This window comes from Poecilia mexicana, unplaced genomic scaffold (genome assembly GCF_051168715.1).
Source record: "Poecilia mexicana isolate PSO_F unplaced genomic scaffold, ASM5116871v1 scaffold_4, whole genome shotgun sequence".
Taxonomy (NCBI): domain Eukaryota; kingdom Metazoa; phylum Chordata; class Actinopteri; order Cyprinodontiformes; family Poeciliidae; genus Poecilia; species Poecilia mexicana.
In genome coordinates this window covers 11,360,669-11,382,121 of record NW_028263373.1, presented here as the reverse complement: position 1 = coordinate 11,382,121, position 21,453 = coordinate 11,360,669, and the positions used below count along the sequence as shown (strand labels likewise).

At 38.2% G+C, this 21,453-nt stretch overlaps 1 protein-coding gene across 1 annotated transcript in view; it reads right to left on the bottom strand.

The window, feature by feature from the left end:
* Window positions 1–358: 358 nt before the first annotated feature.
* trabd2b (TraB domain containing 2B) overlaps window positions 359–21,453 on the bottom strand; it is an 85,573-nt gene continuing 64,478 nt past the window's right edge. Inside the window, exons 5-7 of the mRNA XM_014985377.2 lie at window positions 5,867–5,963; window positions 2,554–2,832; window positions 359–1,205 (exon numbers count right to left, since the gene is read on the bottom strand). Of these exons, the coding sequence (XP_014840863.2) occupies window positions 980–1,205; window positions 2,554–2,832; window positions 5,867–5,963 (602 nt within the window). The 3' untranslated portion in view covers window positions 359–979. The remainder of the gene's footprint in view (window positions 1,206–2,553; window positions 2,833–5,866; window positions 5,964–21,453) is intronic.

The following is a 21,453-nucleotide window of genomic DNA, read 5'->3' as shown; positions in this document are numbered from 1 at the left end:
CTGATTTTAATTGTCCCACAATTACTAAAACTGAATTTGTCTGAAGTACAAATCTGAGAAGACTTTTAAGTTTCAGTGCTTGTCTTCAATTTAACCAGCAGATGGCGGATTAAGACTACCTGTTGCACAAGTTTCCCTTCTTCACTAAAACTTTACAAACTTAAAAATAGAATTAAATCACTGGATTGCTCTATTTGAAGTTTCAGAAATCTACATACAAAAAAATAATAAAATAAAATAAATAAATAAATAAAAATCAGATAAGAGTCTTTTTTAGCTTTGGCTTCATCAGGGAAGTAATTATTGATGTATTTTCATTTTTATTTAATGCACTTCCACTAAAAACAACAACTCACAGTATACTTCATTAGTTTTTATTTTTTTTATATACTTATCAAATAGCAAGAAAATATACTCTGTTTTCCAGAATTAATAAATACAATACAAATTTTCTTTATGAACAAATGCACAATTTACAAAGTGACAGCTCATGCGCAGCACTGTGCGCGACGAAGCCATTCATCACAGAATCGTAACCGTCATTAATATGTTCAGATCTCATTGTTAAAGTAAATCTTTTCTACTCAATATTAATATTACATTAGGTCAAGACTCCCAATTCTTTGGAATAATTCACTGTTATGCGTTTGTTATTCTAATAGTTCAAGAGGCCTGTGAACCTTCATCCACGGCCCGCGTTGTTGTGCCGTTAAGAGCCTCTTCCTCACACTTTGACGCCTGGTGAGTCATTAAGCACGTCCAACATGCCGGCCACGATGTCTCTGTACTGAGGAGGCTGACAGCAGGAGTGTTCCCTCTGAAGATCGGCTGTCCTGTTGGCTGAAGCTTCTCTCCATCTCATGTCTGCGCGTGCTGGCGATGGCCGCCCTCGTTCGTCTTTATCACATACATTCCTCTGCTCTGGTATGGATGCAGTAGCGTCTTAAGTGTCTGCCCGTGAGATAGCTCTGTCTTGTGGTCAGGAGGTGAGCAGCAAGTGTGATAAAAACCAGACGACACTACAAGGCAGGGTGAGGGAAGTGTGAGCCAGCTGGGCTGAGCTGAGGCTGTGCAGCGTGGGCGAAGGAGAGTCAGCGCGTCGCTCTAAAGAAAAGATTTCCGACTGTCTGTGCTGTTCTCGATGGGTCAGCGGAGGCTCCACTGTTATATACCCGTTGATTATCCTCACATTAGGTGGTGGTGTGCTGGAGGTGGGATAGAAAAAAAAACAGTTAATTAAAACTTTGTGGTGTTTTTTTTTTTTTTTTTTTTTTTTTTTGTCAAACCATTCAGAGTTGCCTCAGTTTGGAAAAATCATTAGGATGATTTTCTGCAGCTGTCTATAAGTTAATAAGACCAGGAAGAAGTTACAAACTGAATGTCTGCCAAACGTCTTTGATCTTGTAGCTCCAATAACATTAAACAACATGGAAGTTTATGTTTATTTGCAATATGAATCATCAATAACTCAATATAAAATGCACTTTCACTGGCCAGAGTACCTGGTAGACCCTGATTCTTCAGGCAACCATCTGCTACAGGTAAGACGTTGACACCCCCCCCCCCCACCCCCCCGCCCCCTAATAAAAGATCTCAACTTTTTAAAAGTCTAACCTGTATCTAATTCCTTTAAAACTGAACATATTTCAATTCTGGGAACATCGTGTAAACATTTATTCTATAATGACGTGAAGAGTTTGAGAAAAATTTAAGGGCTTCTTATAGGATGTAAGTGGCTATCGTAATGTTTATTTTAAAAATAAAGCTTCATGGATCACAGTTATCTGTAGATTAGCCAGCCACTTAGTCTTAGTAGCATTTATTTGGCCTTTGATAATAATTTGATATATATATATATATATATATATATATATATATATATATATATATATATATATGAAGAATCTCGGAGTTAACTTTGACTAGACCTTCTCTGGTAAATTCAGTTCAGTTCCGTTTATTTTTATGATGACGTTTCACAAGGTACATTCCTCGAGGTACTTTATGAGAAAGTAACACAAACACCTGGTGTCAGAGTAAAGCTGGAAAACTGCATCACTCATCCATTAGTTACTTCTAGACTTAACTATCGTTTTCCAAAAGCCTATCTGGTTTTTGTTCTCCATTCCTGCTCTTATTGAGCCTTTCAGCAGTGGCTGCTCTTCATTGTTCCCACATGCTTGCTGAGGATGAAGAATCACTTTAAAACCAATTTTGAAAGTAATCTGTTGGCTTCCTTGGAACTCTTTACTAAATGGCATTTTATAATCAGTCAAGTAAAACCGTATTGCTTTTATAACCGATTTGGACTGTGTATCCGAATCTGATATAAAGATCGGATTGGGTGAATTGCATTAATTGAAACATCATTTTGACCGAAGTGGATGCAAATTGAACCCGTTTGTCTTGTAAACCGTCTCACAAATGATGCCGACATCTGTTGCGAATCGGTGCTGCGCAAGAAAGCCAAATTTAAATCAAGTCAATAAAGTCTCCAGAGTGAGCTGGTTGGTTAAAGTCTGCTTTGACTTTTGATCACAGTAAATGTCTCACCTGTCCCCGAAGCGAACCCACAGGTCGCTGAACAGTCTGGGCCGTCCGTTGCTGCGGTGGGCTTTGTGGGGCCGTTTGTGCCGTCCAAACTCCTCCAGCTGATTCAGGCTGTCGGGGAGAAGCATGTGAGGCAGCTCCTCCCCTGGCAGCCCAGGCACATCATCTGGGTCCTCCATCTCCTCCTCCAGACCGGTTGGCCAGCTGGTGGGAGTCACTGTACTGGTGTCTAAGGGCTCCTCAACAGACCTTGCTGCAGGCGGTTCTGGATCTCGTTTACTCCTGGAACAGAAAAAGAGAAAGGGAGAAAATTAAACAAGGCTTGCATGGAGTCAATTATTAAAACATTTGATTGTATAAACCCCAACATAATCAGAGGTTTCACTAAAACAATTTAGCTCCACACCTAATGGGAAATGGGAGGGATTTTTTTTTTTTACGCTTTCCTACAAGCTTTAACCTGCAGCTAGTGAATGTTATTTTTTTTAGTGGTTTCTGACCACTCAGTCACTTTCCTCGTCAAATACCCCAATTTGAATCAAGGACATGAACACCGCAAGGAAAGCCTCACTCTATTAATGATACCCGGAGTGGCTTAAATGCAAAGCAGCCAACATTAGAGAAAAGTTCAACATTTGTGGTTGCCATATTTTCTCTACCAAGACTAACAATTTGACCCAAAAAAAAGAAAAAAAGACCACCCAGAATCTTCCCTGAAAAACTCAACATACTCATCTTTCTTACATCCATTACTCATAGTTTCTCTTCTTATGTTCGTTTCTTTTAGTATCCAAGTCACTATAGTTTAAAGTCAATGAGCAATTAGTTGAATTCAAACACACTTTATTGGTCTCAAAGGGAAGTTAAATGAATGAGAATGGATTAAGAAGTCTTCCATAAACACTAACTTTGCTAAATAAATGTCTGTGTGTCAATTTAGACACATACTTTCTACGAAAGTTGCTTGCAGGTGTCTGCAGGAGGCACATGTTTGGAGCCTTCTTCTCTTGTGTTGTGCCTCACTGCTGAATTTTGAAGTGCTTTACAGTAATGAAGATGAATCCACACAAAAGCTGCACAGTTAGCTTTAGGTTATTAAAACAAACAAAGAAACAAGCCTAATATGTGATCTTATCTTGAGGTGAAAAAACAAGGTGGAACAGCTGTTATGATACGAGCATCATACTTGGAGAACGCAAACGGAGCCTTTTCACTTACCAATGAAATCAATGAATTCTTAGCCGTGCAAGGTGTGATATGGAGGAAGTGAGATGAGTTTTTATCTCCACGGCTCAGTCAGCACTGTGACGATATCTCCAGGAGTTACTGTGGAGCCAAAGGCAGTTTCAAACTGTTCTGCCTGTCACACAGCAGCATTACTGCTCTTTAGGTTATTCCTTGACACAATCCAGGTGTCAGGCTTACAGCTTTCATGAACACCCGTCATGCATCTTGAAATGTTTTCTCATGCATATTGTATCATCTCACATCAGGAAGGTGCAAACGTATCTTTGCACGCATGTCTGGGTTTTGTGACCACAGCAAGTTAACTCACTTGTTAACTTTAACAACGTGAACCACCACTGAATGAAGCCTTCAATTGGACAGAGAGGGGCAGGAGGGTTAGTTTTGTTGCTTCAATTTGCAAAGATTAATTCTCCAAATTGATGAACGGTAATGTTTTTTTTACGCCTGCAACACGATAATTATTTTGTACCTTGCTTTTATTTCCGTCTTACTCCGACTGAAGTTGCTTTTGATATCGTTTTATGGGCAGATGGATTAAGGCCCAAGGTAACAGGGGAGCTGCAGAATGCCAAGAACTGGAGGCAGACAAACTCAAACACTGGTTGGCAGAAAGCTTTTGTAAAGACACTCGGCCGAGCCAACTCCAATTTTCTGTGAGGTTCTTCGCATGTAGTGAACATCTGCGAGCTTAAGTGTGTGCAACACTGCCCCTCCTTGGCAGCGCACATCATTCTACTCACTCCTGCAAGCATGTGTGTGGGCATGTGCTCATGTGTTGTGGCGAGAACAAGCAGAACAACTGTTGGCAGCTTGCTTTAGCAGCATCAAAGCAGAGGCTGGTGAAGAAGAGATGGACTAAAGTGATGGAGGTGATGATGTTTAAAAGTATTCCAGCGTAGCCGAGTTGTTTTTTGTTACTTATCTCAGTTTGGGTTGGGTTTGTCCACAAAGAGCTGCTATAAATCTGCGGAGTCTAAATAACTCAGTTGTCGAGAATTAAATAACTAAAACCAGGCTGCAATGGATTGGAAAAAAACTTTTGACCTTTTTTCCTATTTCGTCAACTTGCAGCAACAAACAATCTGAAAATCTGGGGAGCATATGTTTTTAGCCCACTGGAATCAATACTTTTGTAGCGTTGCTTTTCTCTGATGTAACAGCTGCAGGTCTTTTGGGGTATATCACCTTTACACATCTAGAGACTGAATTTTATGGCCAGTTTTCATTGCATGATTGCTTAAGCACAGCCTGGTTGTGTCTGCCGTTCATACGCAGGATTAGGCTTTGACCAATACCAGTCCATTGTAACCCCAGCTTGTATGATTAGGGGCATGGTCCTGTTGGCCCCGCTTCCTTTTCCCTGCTAAAGAATTCCCAAAGCAAGATTCGGCCGCCGCCATGTTTTTGAGAGTTGCTATGATCTTTTGAAAGCTTATCTGATTTAAACCCTCCTTGTCTAGCTCATTGGTTTAGATGGTTATGTCTTGTTAGGTTTGCACTTATGTCACACTCTTCATTTTTGGACGATGGATTAAGCAGCGCCTTGTGGGATGTTCCAAGCTGTGGATATGACTATATAGCTTAAATCCTCTTTAACGTTCCCCACAATGTTATGTCTGACACGTCTGCTGTGTTCCTTGGTCATTCTATTGCTAATTTTTCATTAATGTTCTCCAAAATACATTGGAGATCTTCCAAAAACAGCTCTAATTTGCTGATTAAGTTACACAAAAGTTTACAAATTGAGTGGCATCTGAAGGTAATTGGACGCACTGGATTTTATTTAAGAGCATTTAAGAGTCAAGAGGACTTAACACAAACTCATGCTATATTTTCAATTTTCTAAACAATTTTGTGAGACCTTTAAAAACCTTTTTATTTTCATTCCACTTCAGAATTGCGTTCTTCATTGTGTTGGTCTGTCACATACAATCCAAATAAAAATCTTACTGACTTGTTGTAACATGAAATCTGCAGAGGTTCTGGGGATACATATTTTTGATCGGTGTTCTGTATGAGGTGCAGACTTTGTTTACCACACAGTTATTTGCCCTTTTACCTTACTTACTCTGTAACTTGCTCATGATGGTCGGAGAGAAGGTGAACAATTTCATAACCGTCCAGCTTCAGTATATCCAGCACACTGTGGTTCCCAAGGAAGTGACCTAAAAGTGGACAAAAACAGAAAAGTGATGGGGAAATTTACTTTATAAACAACTTGTAACAATGTTCTCGTTTTATCTTCATGACTGAATCTTGATGGAAATAAAAAAAAAAGACTCATAACACATTCCTGTATGAAACAAACTACACATTTTCAGTATTGATAATGTATTCTCCACACGTTTCTTTCTTTACCAATAACAATAAAATGTTTCCACTCTCCATGAGCCCCAGTACCTCAGCCACTAAGCAGATACGCCTGGTGTTGGTATTAAGGGAAGTTAGACTCCGTTCAGCTATCAACGTACAATATATTATCGATTTGCAAGTTTGAACGTATAACACATGAAATACTGTAATATCAAATGTTGCAAGTGATCCTTTGCAGTAGCAAAAATCATTGACTGACGTAGCTTCCTATTACGTGAACTATCGTGCGTTATGTGTAGTTCTGTCCAAACAATTTTAGCCGAAAGTCAACAATCTCAAAATCATGTTCTCTGCCTTTTTTTTCTTCTTTACAACATCCTGTTCATCTTGCACACACTATAAGATTTAAAGAAGCTGCAAACTGGTAAAAAAAAGAAAAAAGCAAGAGATCAGTCATGCCAATATAGCTGTCGAGTCAAATTTAAGGAAGAACCTTTGGGTGGAACAAAAAGAGCTCATGTCACTCCTGTTTTAAACTTTGCCGCTGGTTAGAGGATAATTGTCTTTCAAATAATCCTTACAAGGTGACTAAATCTGTACCGACTCTTGGCAAAAAATATTTCTTTAACAAACAATTTTAGATTTCGTTAGTGAGAAAAAGCAGAGAAGCTTTCAAACGCAGAGACTGTTCAAATGCAGTCACGCCTTATATCTACTGGGCTTACTCGTTGTTTGGTAATGACCCCGCATTGTCGACACTCAACCTCTCGCCTCTCCTCCAATCATCCATCGCTTTCAGTCACCTTGTCTGCGATTCCCTCGGTCTAACATCAAACATGCAGGCCTCAGCCACACACTGATGAAAGCTTTTTTTTTTTTTAATTTCTGCCATCGGCCGATAATCCTGCGTGTCACTCAACTCGGCAATAAGCCGTTCTTTAGCCTGACATCACCTTTGCAAGCACACATGCTCTACGAGAGGAATTCATATTTGTGCTCACACAAAGGAATTCGCTCCCTCACTCACACACCTCGGCTCTCTCCCGCGGCTTATTAACAACATGCTGACAATATTCAAGCCTCTTATTTGCTTTCTGTCAGGGCCCTCTGCTCCCACTCAGCTCTCCACCTCCTGTCAATTTTATCATTATAATGTTCCCAATCATTCCTGAAAGTCAATGAGAGAAACATGCGGCGTTACACTTTCTTGGCAGGCGAGTTCAAAGGCAGTCCAAGGCGAGGCCACGGAGTCAGAGGAGGCTGCTAACAGCGGAGTCGGCGAGATCAGACGGGATTACACAGAGGGCTGAGTGTGAGGTTTTGTCTCGGTGAAAGTGATTCTGTCTATTTATGTATAAATGTGTATGAAAGTGGCTTCTTCATCTGCAGGGCAACATAAACCAAAGGTAAAATTAGGTAATTTTCTCAAGTTACTGCCACGTTTTCTTTATGACATTCATACTGAAAAAGTTAAAGCAATAAACTTAATTAAAAACAGTCGCACTGTTAATGGCAAACATTTGACAGCAGTGAAAGGTTGCTTTCAGTCGTAGCAACACAGCAAGCGAAATAGAGCTAGAAACTGCTTCTCAATGAGTATAATTGGTATTTTGTCATCTGCAGCAGTTGTTTCCAGTCTGGTATCACTTGCATCTCGCTGAGATTTTCACTGTGGATAATGACGCTGCATCACCAACTTGAGCAATCTCCTCACAAGGTCTTTGGCTTTTGTTCAGGGATTGATTTGCACATTTATATGTTCATCCTGAGTGATATGATCGTTGGATCAGACGTATGCAGCTGCACAATTCTCTTCCTGATGACTTGGCTGATTTTGACCTTCTCATCATGTCCAAAAAAAAAAAAAAAAAAAAAAAAGAAAGCAACATGTTCCTGGTGTGGTCTTAAAATAAATCCACAGGTGTTCCACCAACTAACTCAAATGTGTTAGTTAACCTATCAGAGGATTGCAGAGGGACACCAAAAGGTTTGATCTAAATCACAGAGTTCAAAAAAATTATCCTTGATACTGACCAAATGTATGTAGCTAAAAAAAAAAATCCTTAAAAATGTTATTCTTAAATTCTCCAATATTTAGCAAATAGAAATCATTTTAGTAATTCTAACCAATCTAAAACAGGGGAAGTTTGGCCTGATTTGATTTCAGACAATGAGGGACAAAAAATGCATGTCTTTTTATTCAGTTTACGTAAACGTCTAGTTTCAACTGTACATCTCAGTATCAACAATCTCAACAAACCTTACCTGAAAGTTATTTCTCTGTATTACCATCATCGTATTTTCCTTTTTTATTCAAAAGACACCACCTGCCTTACTCACTGAGGCAACTTTAACCCATGTAACCACTTCATAGGTTAAAAGCAAGTCTGTAAGTTTGACATGAAGACAATTTACCATTAAAACAGTATGGAAGTATTCTAATTACAGATATTAGAAAGGTGAACCTTCACGATTTTGTGTTGTATTCAAACTACCCCAAAGCAGTCAAAAATAAACTTAAACCATATGTAACAGTTTCTAGCATTAGGAAAAGGTTATTATTATAAAACACTATTTAAGGAAAAAGGTTAATCTTTTGGTCAGTAAAGGTTCGGCTCATCTACATAATAAAAGCTGTTAATAATAATAATAATAATTAAAAAAAAATATTTCCTCCAGCATGTTCCTCCAAACCCTTGTCTGCATGCAGACCGTCCACACTGTACATTGTGATGGTTTGTTATGTTCAGGATCATTAACATGCACCCCGTCCTTGGAAAACCTACTGTACTCATAAACAAAATTGGTAAACAATGACAAATCTCTGGTCTGGGTCCCGACTCAAAACAAAACACAATCAAGCCTTCCCGGTCAGGGTGAACACCCCCCCCCCCCCCCCCGCCCCCCCGACCCTCCACTTCTAAAAATGTATGTTTGAACTAACATTTGAGGGATTGCATGGTTCTCCTTGATTTGATGCAATTTGTCAAAGCAAACAGCTGTGTTCCTGTTTCCTACAGATCTGGTATCTTGGATAATAAATAAATAAATAATACGCACTAGCTTTTCATCTTGCAACAGTGGCAAAAGCATTTGTGCTTACGTAGGTTTCCTCCCCATATGTGAAGGAGTAAGAAATAAAAGCTCTTGAATGAGCGTGGGCGGATGAGCTTGTGTGGTTGTTAGTGAAGTGTCCAGACGGTAAATTGTGGTGCTTCAGAAGCAGAGAGTAGACCCAACAAACAATTTCACTCGTCAAGATGTAATAAGAGGTCAGCTGATCCCTAATGGCACCTCTGCCCCATTTAGCATTCCCGAACTGGCTGGAAAGATTAAACAATAAAAAAATAAATAAACTGCTCGTTCCTGTAAAATGTACTCCTATGGTGACAGATCAATAGTTTTAATCTTTCACTGAGACAATTTTATTAAACCCCAACAAAAAGTATTTTGTTTCTCTGAAATTGTGTTGGTCTAACTTTGGTATTGGCCACATTTCTGTAATACATCTAAAAAAAACAACTGGTAATCTGATCTATGAAAAGAGCATTATTTTTTACTTGCTGTTTTATTAGGTTTTTTTGTGGTCGTGGGGGTGGATTGGCCTATTAAATAACATCCTGGGAGGCAGAATCTTGTTTTACAAAACTGTTATAAAATGGTTAAAAGGCCATAATATAAAACTTCAGTTTTAGGTTTAGTTTTATAAAACGAGAGCAGTCATTAAACTGAATTGCCCTTCGTGGTATAATTGGGCAATCTAAGTATTATCCAACAGAACCAAATAAAAGGTGTTTTTTTGTAGTTTGTTATGCTGAATCCTCAAAAACTGAATTACCCAAACCAAACCAAACCAAAGGCCACCAGTATGAGAAGCAGCAGCAGGAGATGCCCGTCTCATTTCCTGTCAGAAACAAACCTGTTGGGGTTATCTGAACCAGGGGTTCAGATAATTTGAACTGGGAATCGAAGAAGAATGCCGAACAGGCTAAAAATACATCGACATTTGTTTTCACAAAGCTCATAAATACTATATATATATAAACAAGATCACTTTGTTTGGGGCCAAAACATGAAAAGATTATGCTTGTATCAAAAAACAAAACAAAACAAAAAAAAGTATGTGGACTGAGTGTCAGCTGGTGTTAACTTTCATAATTTACTATTTGCATATATACATACATAAAGCAACTTAGCACATCTTTTCAGAACGGAAACTCTAAAACTGCATTGCGGTTTAAAATATTAGAAATGATAAAGTAAGATCAGGCTCTTTACCATTTATTTTGAGCCTTATTGTTTTGTTTTTTTAATATATCCCAGAATAACCCAATATTATATTATGGTTTGCCTTTATTTCCATAGAGAACAGTGATTCTGTAAATACTGTTTCATAACATCTCTCCCCTTGTAAATGTAATTGTGATTTTTGGATATAGTACACGGTGTAGATCTCTCTCGTGTGCCGAGGATCTGTTTTTCCAACAGTTTTAGTAGTTTGTATGTGATGTTGCTCTGCAAATGGCAGGCTTGTAGGTTCATGCCCTATGAACTGCTGGACCAGACATCGTTTACTGTATCCTCATCAGCATCATCATGGTGGTTAATCTTTCCAGTAAGCTGCGGCGCTGCATAAGGCAGATTGCGGCAACAAACCACTTACAACCTCTTTCACATATCACTCAACCTGATTTTTCCTGCCAATTTGCTGTCATCACTATTTCAGCACATATACTTCATGTTTGCTTAAAAAATATTTGGTTATAAAGGTGCAATTATGTCTTTTTTGCATTGCATGCCACTTAAACCAAGGCTTTTCTTATCTGCCGCTCCAGGGAACAGAGTTAATGACCCAGTGACTCCTCAGTTTAAAAACCTTTCCATCTTGATCCGAACTTACATTGGTGGTCTAGCACACTTCATCCGTGTGCTGTGACTGGAAGTATTTCTTGACCGAGGCCAGTGTCATTATGTCTGGTGTTCCAGACGTATTTCTCTGAAAAACTACTTGCTGTTGTCAATCCTGTAATTGCACAGTGTTCTTACCAGTTAAGCTTTTTCACATTTTGCCACAACCGCAAACTCTGATTTATTTTATCGTGATGTTCTGTGACACACCAACATGAAGCAGCACATCGTTTTCAAGTAGAAGTACTAGAATGCAGGATTTTCAATCTCCTGTTTTTACTCATTTAAGTCTGCCTGCATTTGTATTCAACTCTGATACCCCTCTAGAAAAATTTGTTCAATTGCTGGATTTGAACTCATGAATTGTCTTTAGAGGATCCCCTAATTATAATTATCTTATAATTATAAGATTGTAAAAGTCTGTGGAATTTAATCCTACTACAACTCCAGCTGTTTTGTAAAGGCCTAAGAGATTTCTAAGTGAATGTAAATAAACGGGACTCAAGAAGTCCAAGGAACGCAGCAAACAGGTTGTTGATGAAGTTGTAGGAAGGTTTATAATATGATTACATTACAGGAGAATATTCCAGATTTTGAGAATCCCACAGCGCAAAGGTCAACAGGCATCAGGAAGTGAAAACAATACGGTAAAACTGCAAACCTGTCAAAACATATCAGTCTATGTAAAGTATAAATCAGATGTTGGGAGCAATATGCTGAGTAAGATTTTCTTCAGCTGGTACAGCAAAGCTGCACAATGCATTAAAAGCTCCAGCATTGTAATGTATATATTTTTTTCAGTTTCCATTCAAGTTGTTGGTAAATATTTCACAACACTCCACTGAAGATTGCTATTTTAATTCCCATGTGTACTTGGCTTTGGCTAAATTTTTATACTGCAACTCCAAGCGAGTCAATAGCCTGTTTACATGGAGCAGATCTTCAGTGAAACCATAACATTTTTGTAGTGATTAGGTCACATGTTTACACGTCTGCAGTGATCAGTGTTTCTGACCCCAACACTTTTTGAAACCAGGTCTCGGAGTGAAGCTTTTTGGTGTAGTGACATGAAAGCACATGCATGTTTTGAAGAAGCCTTAAAGTGGCCTGAGATGACAAAAGAGGAACTCGAGGAGTCTTTGCAGTCTTGTCTAAATGTGGAACTTTTTCCAATAAACATCCGAAAATACCGGCGGTTTCCAGACAGCGGTCTTGCGTAAACATAGCCTCTATCTCCATGCTTATCTGTTGTTCAGCCACTTCATCGCCCTTGCGAACATTTCCTTTTCAAATGTGCAGGTGGGACTACAAAGCAACAGTGGAGAGAATAGAAGAAAGAGCAAATGAAAAAAAAAATGAAATAAAAGAATTAGTCATCTGAGGTTCATCCAAGTGTGAAGAAAACAGGATGAGAATGATGTGTATTTTGCTGTTTTTCACAAAGCAAATGTGTTTGCAATTAGACCATGTAAACACTGAAGCAACTGATATGTCGGGTTGGTTTAGAAAATCCCACAAGGCTTGCACACAGACCACCTCACATGAAAATTGCACAAACAAATAGCAGAGTAAGAGAGAAAAACAGGGTACAGGCCTAGCAGAATTATTACTATAGAGTTATATGGGATAAAAAAAAATAAAATAAGAAAAAAAAAAAAACTGTAAACAGTACAGATATAGTCCGATCATAAACTAAGAGAAAAATGCAATAGTGGGAACCATTCACCACACTAAAAGTACATGTTTGGTACCATTACTATATCATGGCTCAAACAAAAGTGAGCTCTCTTTTCTTGGCAGATTTAAAGGAAGACAAAACTGAGAACAGAAAAAAGGAGACAAGTACAGTGAACTGAGGGGAAAACGTTCCTAAAGACTTGACGTGGGTTTGCACCTCTTTAGAGTTATTTGAAAATGTGTCTCATCTATGTCCAGACAGAGATGATGAGGGGAAAATTCCTCTAATTTCTGTTTCCCAATGTGTATGTAGGTGTTAAAGAGGTAGTAAAATAAATACATCAAATGTATTGGACCACCATGAATCACCAGAGGAGTATCAAAGCCTTTGCAAATATAATTTACAAGTCTCTGAAGTCAAACTGTAGCCAGTTGAGGCTCTTTTCACTGCCTTCAGTGACATTTCAGCCACTTCGGTCTTTTTTTTTTTTTTCTAAGTTTGTTTTATCGAGTAGATCAGCTCAATGTAGTGACTTTTTTCTCCAATGTTTGATTATATGTACTTCTCCATGGTGGCTATGGCTGAGAGTGGTTTAAAGCCAACTGGATGTTTGGAGGTTTGGTTTCTAGCCCTTCCTTTTGTTTTTGGTGAAGATGTAGAATATAATAGAGAACCAGTATATAAATAGCAAAAGTGTAGTGTGAGGATGTGTGCGAATTCAAAACAGACGGTAAGGGAGTATGACATTTTCAAAAAAAAAAAAAAAAAGACATTACATTAGCTTTGGCCATTTGTTGTAAGACTTTCCTTCAAACATTTAAATTGTTTCTCTCACTAAAGCAAACTATTTGACCTGTCTCCCCGATGTCCCACTGGAGGTCAGATCCTACAACGTGGCCTTGCATCTGTTTCATTTGTTGTGGGTTACTTTAGCTTATCGTTGTTCCTGTCAAAGGACAAGAAGAGTAAAGCTTTAATTGTGCAATAAAGTCAAGGTTACATTTTAGCTTTTGTCTTTTTTCTTTTTAATTCAAGCAAATAATTACAGGTACAGGAGGCGACTATCTAAAATCACAAATTTAGCTTATTAAATCAACTTGAAATCCATTCGGTTTCATTTCATTTTCTACCATGGAAGCACGATAAATTCATTAAACTGTGCATTTAATGGGATGACATGATGTGATGTGTAGTAATGCTGTTTCATTGCATAAAATGTGAATTTCAGATTTCAGTGAAGTTTCAAGACTTCTTTCCTGCTGGTCAAACTAGGTGAAAAACTTAAACATTTTAAGTTGGCATATATAAAAAATAAATACATAAATGAATAAAATAAGAATCTGCACATTTCTTGAAGACATATGGTAAACAGTTTTGTTCCACACTGGGTCTCTTATTTTGTTTACCTTTGTAAATCTATAACCTTTTATTAGAAACACTGAGAAATTTAATATTTCAGAGATTATGGTTTAGGAAGCAGAATACTTGTACCATAATCACAGGGTTGATGGTTTCTGCTCCAGGACTGGCCTCAGTAGATGGTGTATCCAAAATGTATGTATGCCCAGCAACATTTTGGATGAGTCATGATTAGAATATAATGTTAGAACAATATATACTGCTGAAAAAACTAAAGGGAACATTTCACTTTAATTTTGTGTGTGGCTCCAAATCCAGGCCTCCATTGGTTAATAAATTTGATTTCCATTGATGATTTTTGTGTGATTTTGTTGTCAGCACATTCAACTTTGTACAGAACAAAGTATTCAATGAGAATATTTCATTCATTCAGATCTAGGATGTGTTATTTGAGTGTTCCCTTTATTTTTTTGAGCAGTGTGTATATATATATATATATATATATATATATATATATATATATATATATATATATATATATATATATATATATATATGAAAAATATCTGACAAGGGGAAAACACTTTGTCAGAGAGAGCATAAAAACAAAATTATCTTACATGATTCTTTAAAAATATATTCCTAAATTTTCCATTATTTACCCAGTATTAATGTAAGTGCTGTATAATATGAATCATTACAATTTATATCTAAAGCTTGCTCAAAATATACTTATTCTAATGCATGTCTCTTTTGTTTGCAAAAGACTTGATCTCAGTCATGACGGATTTGTGCTTGAAACCGCAAATGTGCTAACCTCGCTGTTAGAGGCAGTCAATAACTTGTACACCTGTTTGTGTTGTATGAGAAAGTTTCTTTATGACTAACCCATGTGCAGTACCCCCACGTTTTCCTTTGCAGAACCCATGAGTAATGCAACAAAGATTTTAATAAGCCCAGCACCCCTGTGCCTTGCAGTGAACTTCCACGTACAGTTTAACAGCACTGGACTCCTTCTATAAATCACACATCAGCTTTTCTATTAACCGAGCAGAGCTGCAGAAACAACTGCCCCCATAGTTCTGATGCCTTTCACATCAAGTGTGAGTCTAAAGAACTATAATCCACATTTCAGGATTGTGCCGGATTTCTTTAAGTGTATAAATGGGTATTTGCCAAACAGCCCCATTCACCACCGGCCTTCTGTCACCCATTCCTCATCTCGGTAATGACTTCATTTCCTCTCCATGCGGCAAGGCGTAAGTCTGTCTCATTGCGCCGTGGTGAGGGTTTATGAGTGACAAGCATTGATGGAGCATACATGTGCATGGTCTGGTTGAAGTTCTGGTCAAAGACGGATCAGGAGAGCTACAGGGATCACGTCCTGGGACATAAAACAGTAACATGTGGTGGTCTTGACGTCGGTCTCTGTAAAAACAAAACCTGGCGGAACGGCTCAGTCCCTCATTGTTGGGGACTTGGGATTCCACTGCGTTTAAATATTTAGACTGAACTTCCTGCTTCCATCTGGAACGTACGTCTGTCACGCGGAGAGTTTAGAAAAGGAGTTCAAAAGGAAACAGAAAAGAAAAAGTTAAAAAGTGGAACTCCGAATATTAAAATTAAAATTTGACATCTCCATAAATTTTTCTTCAGAGCTCTTGAAGGAGGCGAAGTGATGCATGACATCTTTGTGGTCCAACAACATAACCCTCAGTGCTCCTGGTCGGGAATTTTGATCAAGAAATTCTATGTATGAATAAAAAAATATATATATTTTTTTAGATTTTTCCTTCATTTGACCTTTAAGTTGGTCTAAATATAGCATTTAATAGGAAATAAACAATGAAAGAACATGTGACACCCTTCCTCTGTTTTTTTTTTCCTTTTTCCACTTATTACTGCCTTTTTCCTCTGTAATTATTTTAATTAGAAATCAAATGCGGGCCTCAATTTCACAAACATATTTCTGTTTGCAAGTGTTCAGGTATGTGACTGTGAATTTAACCAAATATAAGTATGTGGGGTTCCCCCCCCCACCCCTTTTTTCCTTCAAATTGTATCGGTCCTGGTTAAAACCAGTGTATCACATTAGCCGTTTCTCACAGCCTACAGACTGCCTGGATTTTATTCCTGCCCTTTAATCAGGATCTGATTTACACCTGGGACAACAGGTGGATGCAGTTAAGGAACAGGTCCCTGTTGCAGCAGATGTAGTTTCTGCTGAGAGCATTTAGATCCTTTTAAGGACTAGAAAAGAGCCCGAAGCGACCACCGTATGTTTAATGTTGCGTCAAATTTGCTGGGCAATAACATGTACTTTCACTTCCCAATGAAGCGTGAAATCTTTGAACAACCTAATGAGCTGTACTGATTTAATTACAGAGACAAATCTAATCAGTGCAGCAAAGAGTTACCAAAATACACAAAACCCAAATGCTTACATTTCTGAAAATGCACAAGATCTGAGCTCAAACGCAGCGGAGGCGGCAACTTATGTTTGAGCTGGGATCTGCTGGTTTGAAGTGAACACAAGAGGAATCTGTCTAGCAATTGGAAGACTTGGGAAATGCCACTAAAATGTATTTTCGGTCATCAGAATAAAAAGGCACACATTACAAATGAATCCAAAGTTCTAGATTTTATTTGCAAATTTTAAATCATGGGCTATTTCCAAACACTATTCTTCAACCTGCAGTTTAGTCAGAATAAGATGAGAATCTGTGAATAGATCAAACTCCTCTGCCTCCTCGCTAACTATCTGCAGGAAATACACCGCTCAGTCAGAAAAAAAACTATGAGAGCTAGGAGGATTGTGTTAGTGCTGTCAATTACTCCTTATATGCACTGCATTCACCCTACCTCTTGCTTTCTGCTAGACTCCTGGTAGTTCTCTATATGAGATTCTGTCGTGAATGCTAACACTAGTTAGCATGGCCATGAATGACGGCAGATAACGGTAAGTTGTTTCTCCATTAATACAAAAGTGCAGCGCAGTCATTCTGACAAAATTCCTTAAAACATGTTGGTGTTTAGAGAAACACTAGATCTCCCGACAGCCCAGTGTGCATAATATACTGATGATGCAATCACAAATCACGATACTTTATTGTCTTAAAGCAATTCAAGGCTTCCCTCAAGTTTCTGATACGGAGTTATTTAACATGCATATCTAGTTTTTTTGGAAACCAAAGAACACATCCAGATGTCGCCCCCTAAGGAAGACAAAAGTAGGAGACTTGTCATGCGTGTGTCTGCCAGAACTTGTAATATCACGTTTTATTCCCAAAAGGCATTTCCTTTTTTCACGTAAAAAGCCTTGGAAAGTGTTTTATATTTCATTTTTTTTTAAGTTTGCTATTTCCGCCAATCTTTTCCAGCACACTACTTCAAAGAGAGCAGAACATGTTGATGGAAAACACGAGTGTCACACCTTGACCACATGTCCAAACCAATTTGTTCAAAAGATTCACATTCCAAACACATCACTTAAGAAATGAAGTCACTGAGCTTTAAGCTGCAGCTCACCATCACAGATTTAGACAGATGTGTGAACAATATTTGGGAGAAATTGCTATTTTGTGCTCGCAAAAAATGGGAACAAAAATGTTGTGTTTATATTCGTTCAGCATATGTGTTGGGACCAAACTGTAATAAGAAAATCACTACAATAATTTGCACTGCCTGACCACCAGCTATGTGAAAGTTAAGACTACATGAAGTCAAGACAGAGGTGGACAAGATAAGGGGATGGTGACATCTTTAGACACAGATGTGAAGGATTAAGAAAGCAGACATGAGACAGACACTGATAGACGAGCAGAAAGCCGAGTTTTGCTGCAGACAGACTGAAGTCAAGGCTGAGACACAACGGCAGACAAACAGATGCGGAAAAGGGCTGAAAAGGCAAATATGGTCTGAGAGGGGAAGAGTCAGAGAGTGACATGCTCTGCAGGCAGGCTCTCTCCCCAACTCATCACCTCGACACCACAATGCCACAAAGGGACCTAAAACACATGGACCCATGCTGTCTGTACAATTTACTATCATTGGCTGGAAAATAAAAAATAAAAAAAAGAGAGAGAGAGAATAACTCTAAAATCCCAGACTTCCAAACAAAAAGGGCTACACTTTTGACAGTTGCTACTACTATTCTGGCGATAAATATCTGCGGATCATATGACTTTTTCTTTTCGTCTGCAACGTACTCGGCCACTTGTGTGTAAGTGCACCGTCAGGAAATTCCAGGGGATGTTTTCAATAAGGACGGGCTGCAGCAGCCAGGGAAGTGGCAAATGAAAACCCGATGAAGAACATCGTGGAACTGCAACAACACAACGTTTGCCCTTGAAGTGCTCCACTCTTTAGCACAGATAATTCACATGTGCGTTTGGGTAAGATTACAGATTATTAGTATTTTTTTTGTTTTGTTTTGTTTTTGTGATCCAATGAACTGAGAACACACAGACATATAATGAACAGAGAAAAGTGCTCATTGAGCTACAGATTTAACTGTTATTATGTGGTAATGTTGTGACGGTTTGTCCAGGAGGAACATTTATTTGGGGTTTTGAACGCTTCGTCATGCTGTAGCGGATTATCCCGATTAGCCCCCATTACATGATCCTAAGAGTGAACAGTGGTGACCACAGCGTTTGGACTTGGAGTGCTGTGCAGCACTTAGAGACTTGGAGGAGACAAAGGCCAATAAACAGAGGAGGAGCATGGAAAAGCTTAAATAAATGTCTGATTAAGATCAGCTTGGTAAATGCATAGCGATATTCTAACTAGACAATATTCAAGAAGATTTTCAGGCTGCTCCATATCGGTGAATAAAAGTACTGTGATGGTTGGCTGCAATTTGCCTTGGTAGTGAATGGTTGCTTGTGATAGAACTTTATATAAAATTACAAGCGGATTTTGTGTGTAATGAATTAAAGTCGTTGACAAAAGGCCAAGTAGTTCATAAAATTTCACCCCAAGAGAGACTTCTGGTATGTTGCTGTCAATGTGGCTTAGTAAGAGGAGTCTTGCAATCTGAAAATTGGGGTTTTGATTCCAGATTTCTCCTCCCACTGTTCTGCTTATTGGTGTGTGAATGAGTGGAATTGGGCGACTGTTACTCTAGCGTAAAGACCTTTGAGTGGTTCCTATATCAGTGGTGTCCAAAGTTAGTCTTTAAAGGCCAGAATCCTGCATGTTTAAGTTTGATTCAAGAAACCTGAAACAAATGATAGTTCATTAGCAAGCCTAGCAGAACTCTGGCATTCTAACAAGGTAGTTGAACCCTCTGAACCAGCTTCGTTGGAGCAGAGACGCGTCTAAAACTGGCAGGACACCGGCCCATAAGGACTGGACCGGGACACCAACGTCCTACATCATTGTCATGTTTGTTGCCAGTGTGTCTTGGCTTTTTCCTTTCCTCAAAAGCTGCATGTTACCCAGAGTTTTCCATTCTGCACCGCCTTTACTAGTAGAAGATGTGCTGCCAGATCCTGCGTCAAGTAACTCAATTTTTTTTAAATGAACCAAAAGTGGCTATTGACTTCCAAATTGTCCCTTTCCATTTAATAATGACACCGAAGTGAAACCAAAGCCCTTTCAACATTTCTTAGACACATTTATATATTGTACATTTTTTTTATTCTGTAGATTAGAATAAAAATTCAACTTGCAAACTAATTTTACAAGCAATTTATAAGTAAGAAGAAAGCTGTTTATCTAGACATGAAATGCACCAACTTTGAATGAATTGGACATCATCAAAACAACGCATTCTGGTTGTATACTGTACCATAATTTGCTGCATATCCAGTTTTAAGCTAACAACTTTTTAAGGAATCGCCTGGTTGGGTCTAAAATACAATTCAACATTGCTTGTCGTTTTCCACACATTCAGCAAAACAAATGGGAACAAAGTGTGCTACTATAATAAGCTGCAAGTAACAAAAAGCCTTAAACTCCCATTTATTTTTAGTGTTTTTTTGTAATTTCCTAGATATTGGCAGAAAGAACACTGTTCCATCTGTTAAAATCAATGTTTGTAAATTTGTGGAAAAAAAACAGCCAAAGTTGAAAAAGGAAAAAAGAAAATCAGAGTTTGATCGAGACGCTCAAAAGATGACATGAAAGACTGACAAAAATCAAAAATCCTGAAATGAAACAAATTAATTTTATATCCGGCTACAATTACTCACAAAACTCCAACTTCAACACCTTCTCTAAAAGCATGAAAACAGCACCTTTTGAACATGCATAACAATGAGACATGAAGCTTTTGTATGCTGCGTAAAGAATGCAGAGCTATTTGAGTCAGAATTAAAAAAAAGTTGAAAATATGTCACTTTAGGGCTTTCTTTCTTTCGTGTCTTATATTGAAAAGTCATGTTTAATTGATCTCTTTTGTAAAAATAAATCTTCAAAGTTTTTTGTCACATTTTTGTCTCAAAACACATTTTATAACACCCTCACTGGTAAGAATGCCCACAGATTCACAAATTTTACTTAATATATTTATTCCACCATCACAAGCAAAGCACATAGCGCAGGCATACTTAGAATGTGAAGTTTAATCAGAACACAAAATTAGCTGCTGGATGGAGTAACACAACTCCGGTCCAAAACCCACAAAAAGCTTCGGGAGCAAAACAGCCCAAAGGAAAGAGGCAGAATTTCTGCATTAATCACTGTTGCTGTTAATAGCTTGAACTCAGTAACTGCTCATTATTTTTTATTTTTTTTATTTTTTGCAAAAGTAGGGGTTCCTTTCCTTTAATTTGGCTTATTAGAAAATTAGTGTTAAGCTTTGAGTTTATTCGCCATTAACTGATGTTTTATGTTGAGCACAAACTCATATAAAGCAACTGAGCTCTATAAAAATCTTTGACTGTTTTTCACTGACAGACATTGATAAATGCTCTAATATAAATATGTGCTCACTTGATTTTGGGCCAATTAACTTGACCTGAAAACAATAACTATTTCATTTGTGGCTTGGGTTACAGCGAACCACAATGTAGCAAAACTAAAAGTGCACCGCACTCTCAACACTATTTCCTCTTAAATTGAAATTCAAAATTACCAACTAAAACTATTGCAGGCAGTGTTGTGTTCAAGACCACCTAACCCGAGACCAAGACAAGACCAAGACCAGAGTGTATCGAGACCGAGACAAGACCAAGACTTTTAGGGTCTGAGACCAAGTCAAGACCAAGACCGAGGGGAGTCGAGACCGAGTCAAGACCAAGACCAGCGGCCCGCGCTACATGACACAATAAAATGTAAAATATGATCGAAATTGCTTCTCAAAATAATCTGAAAGATCCATATTACCATAAAACACCTAGATATTAAATACTTAATACATTTTACCAATATTAAATATTCCATTTATGTGC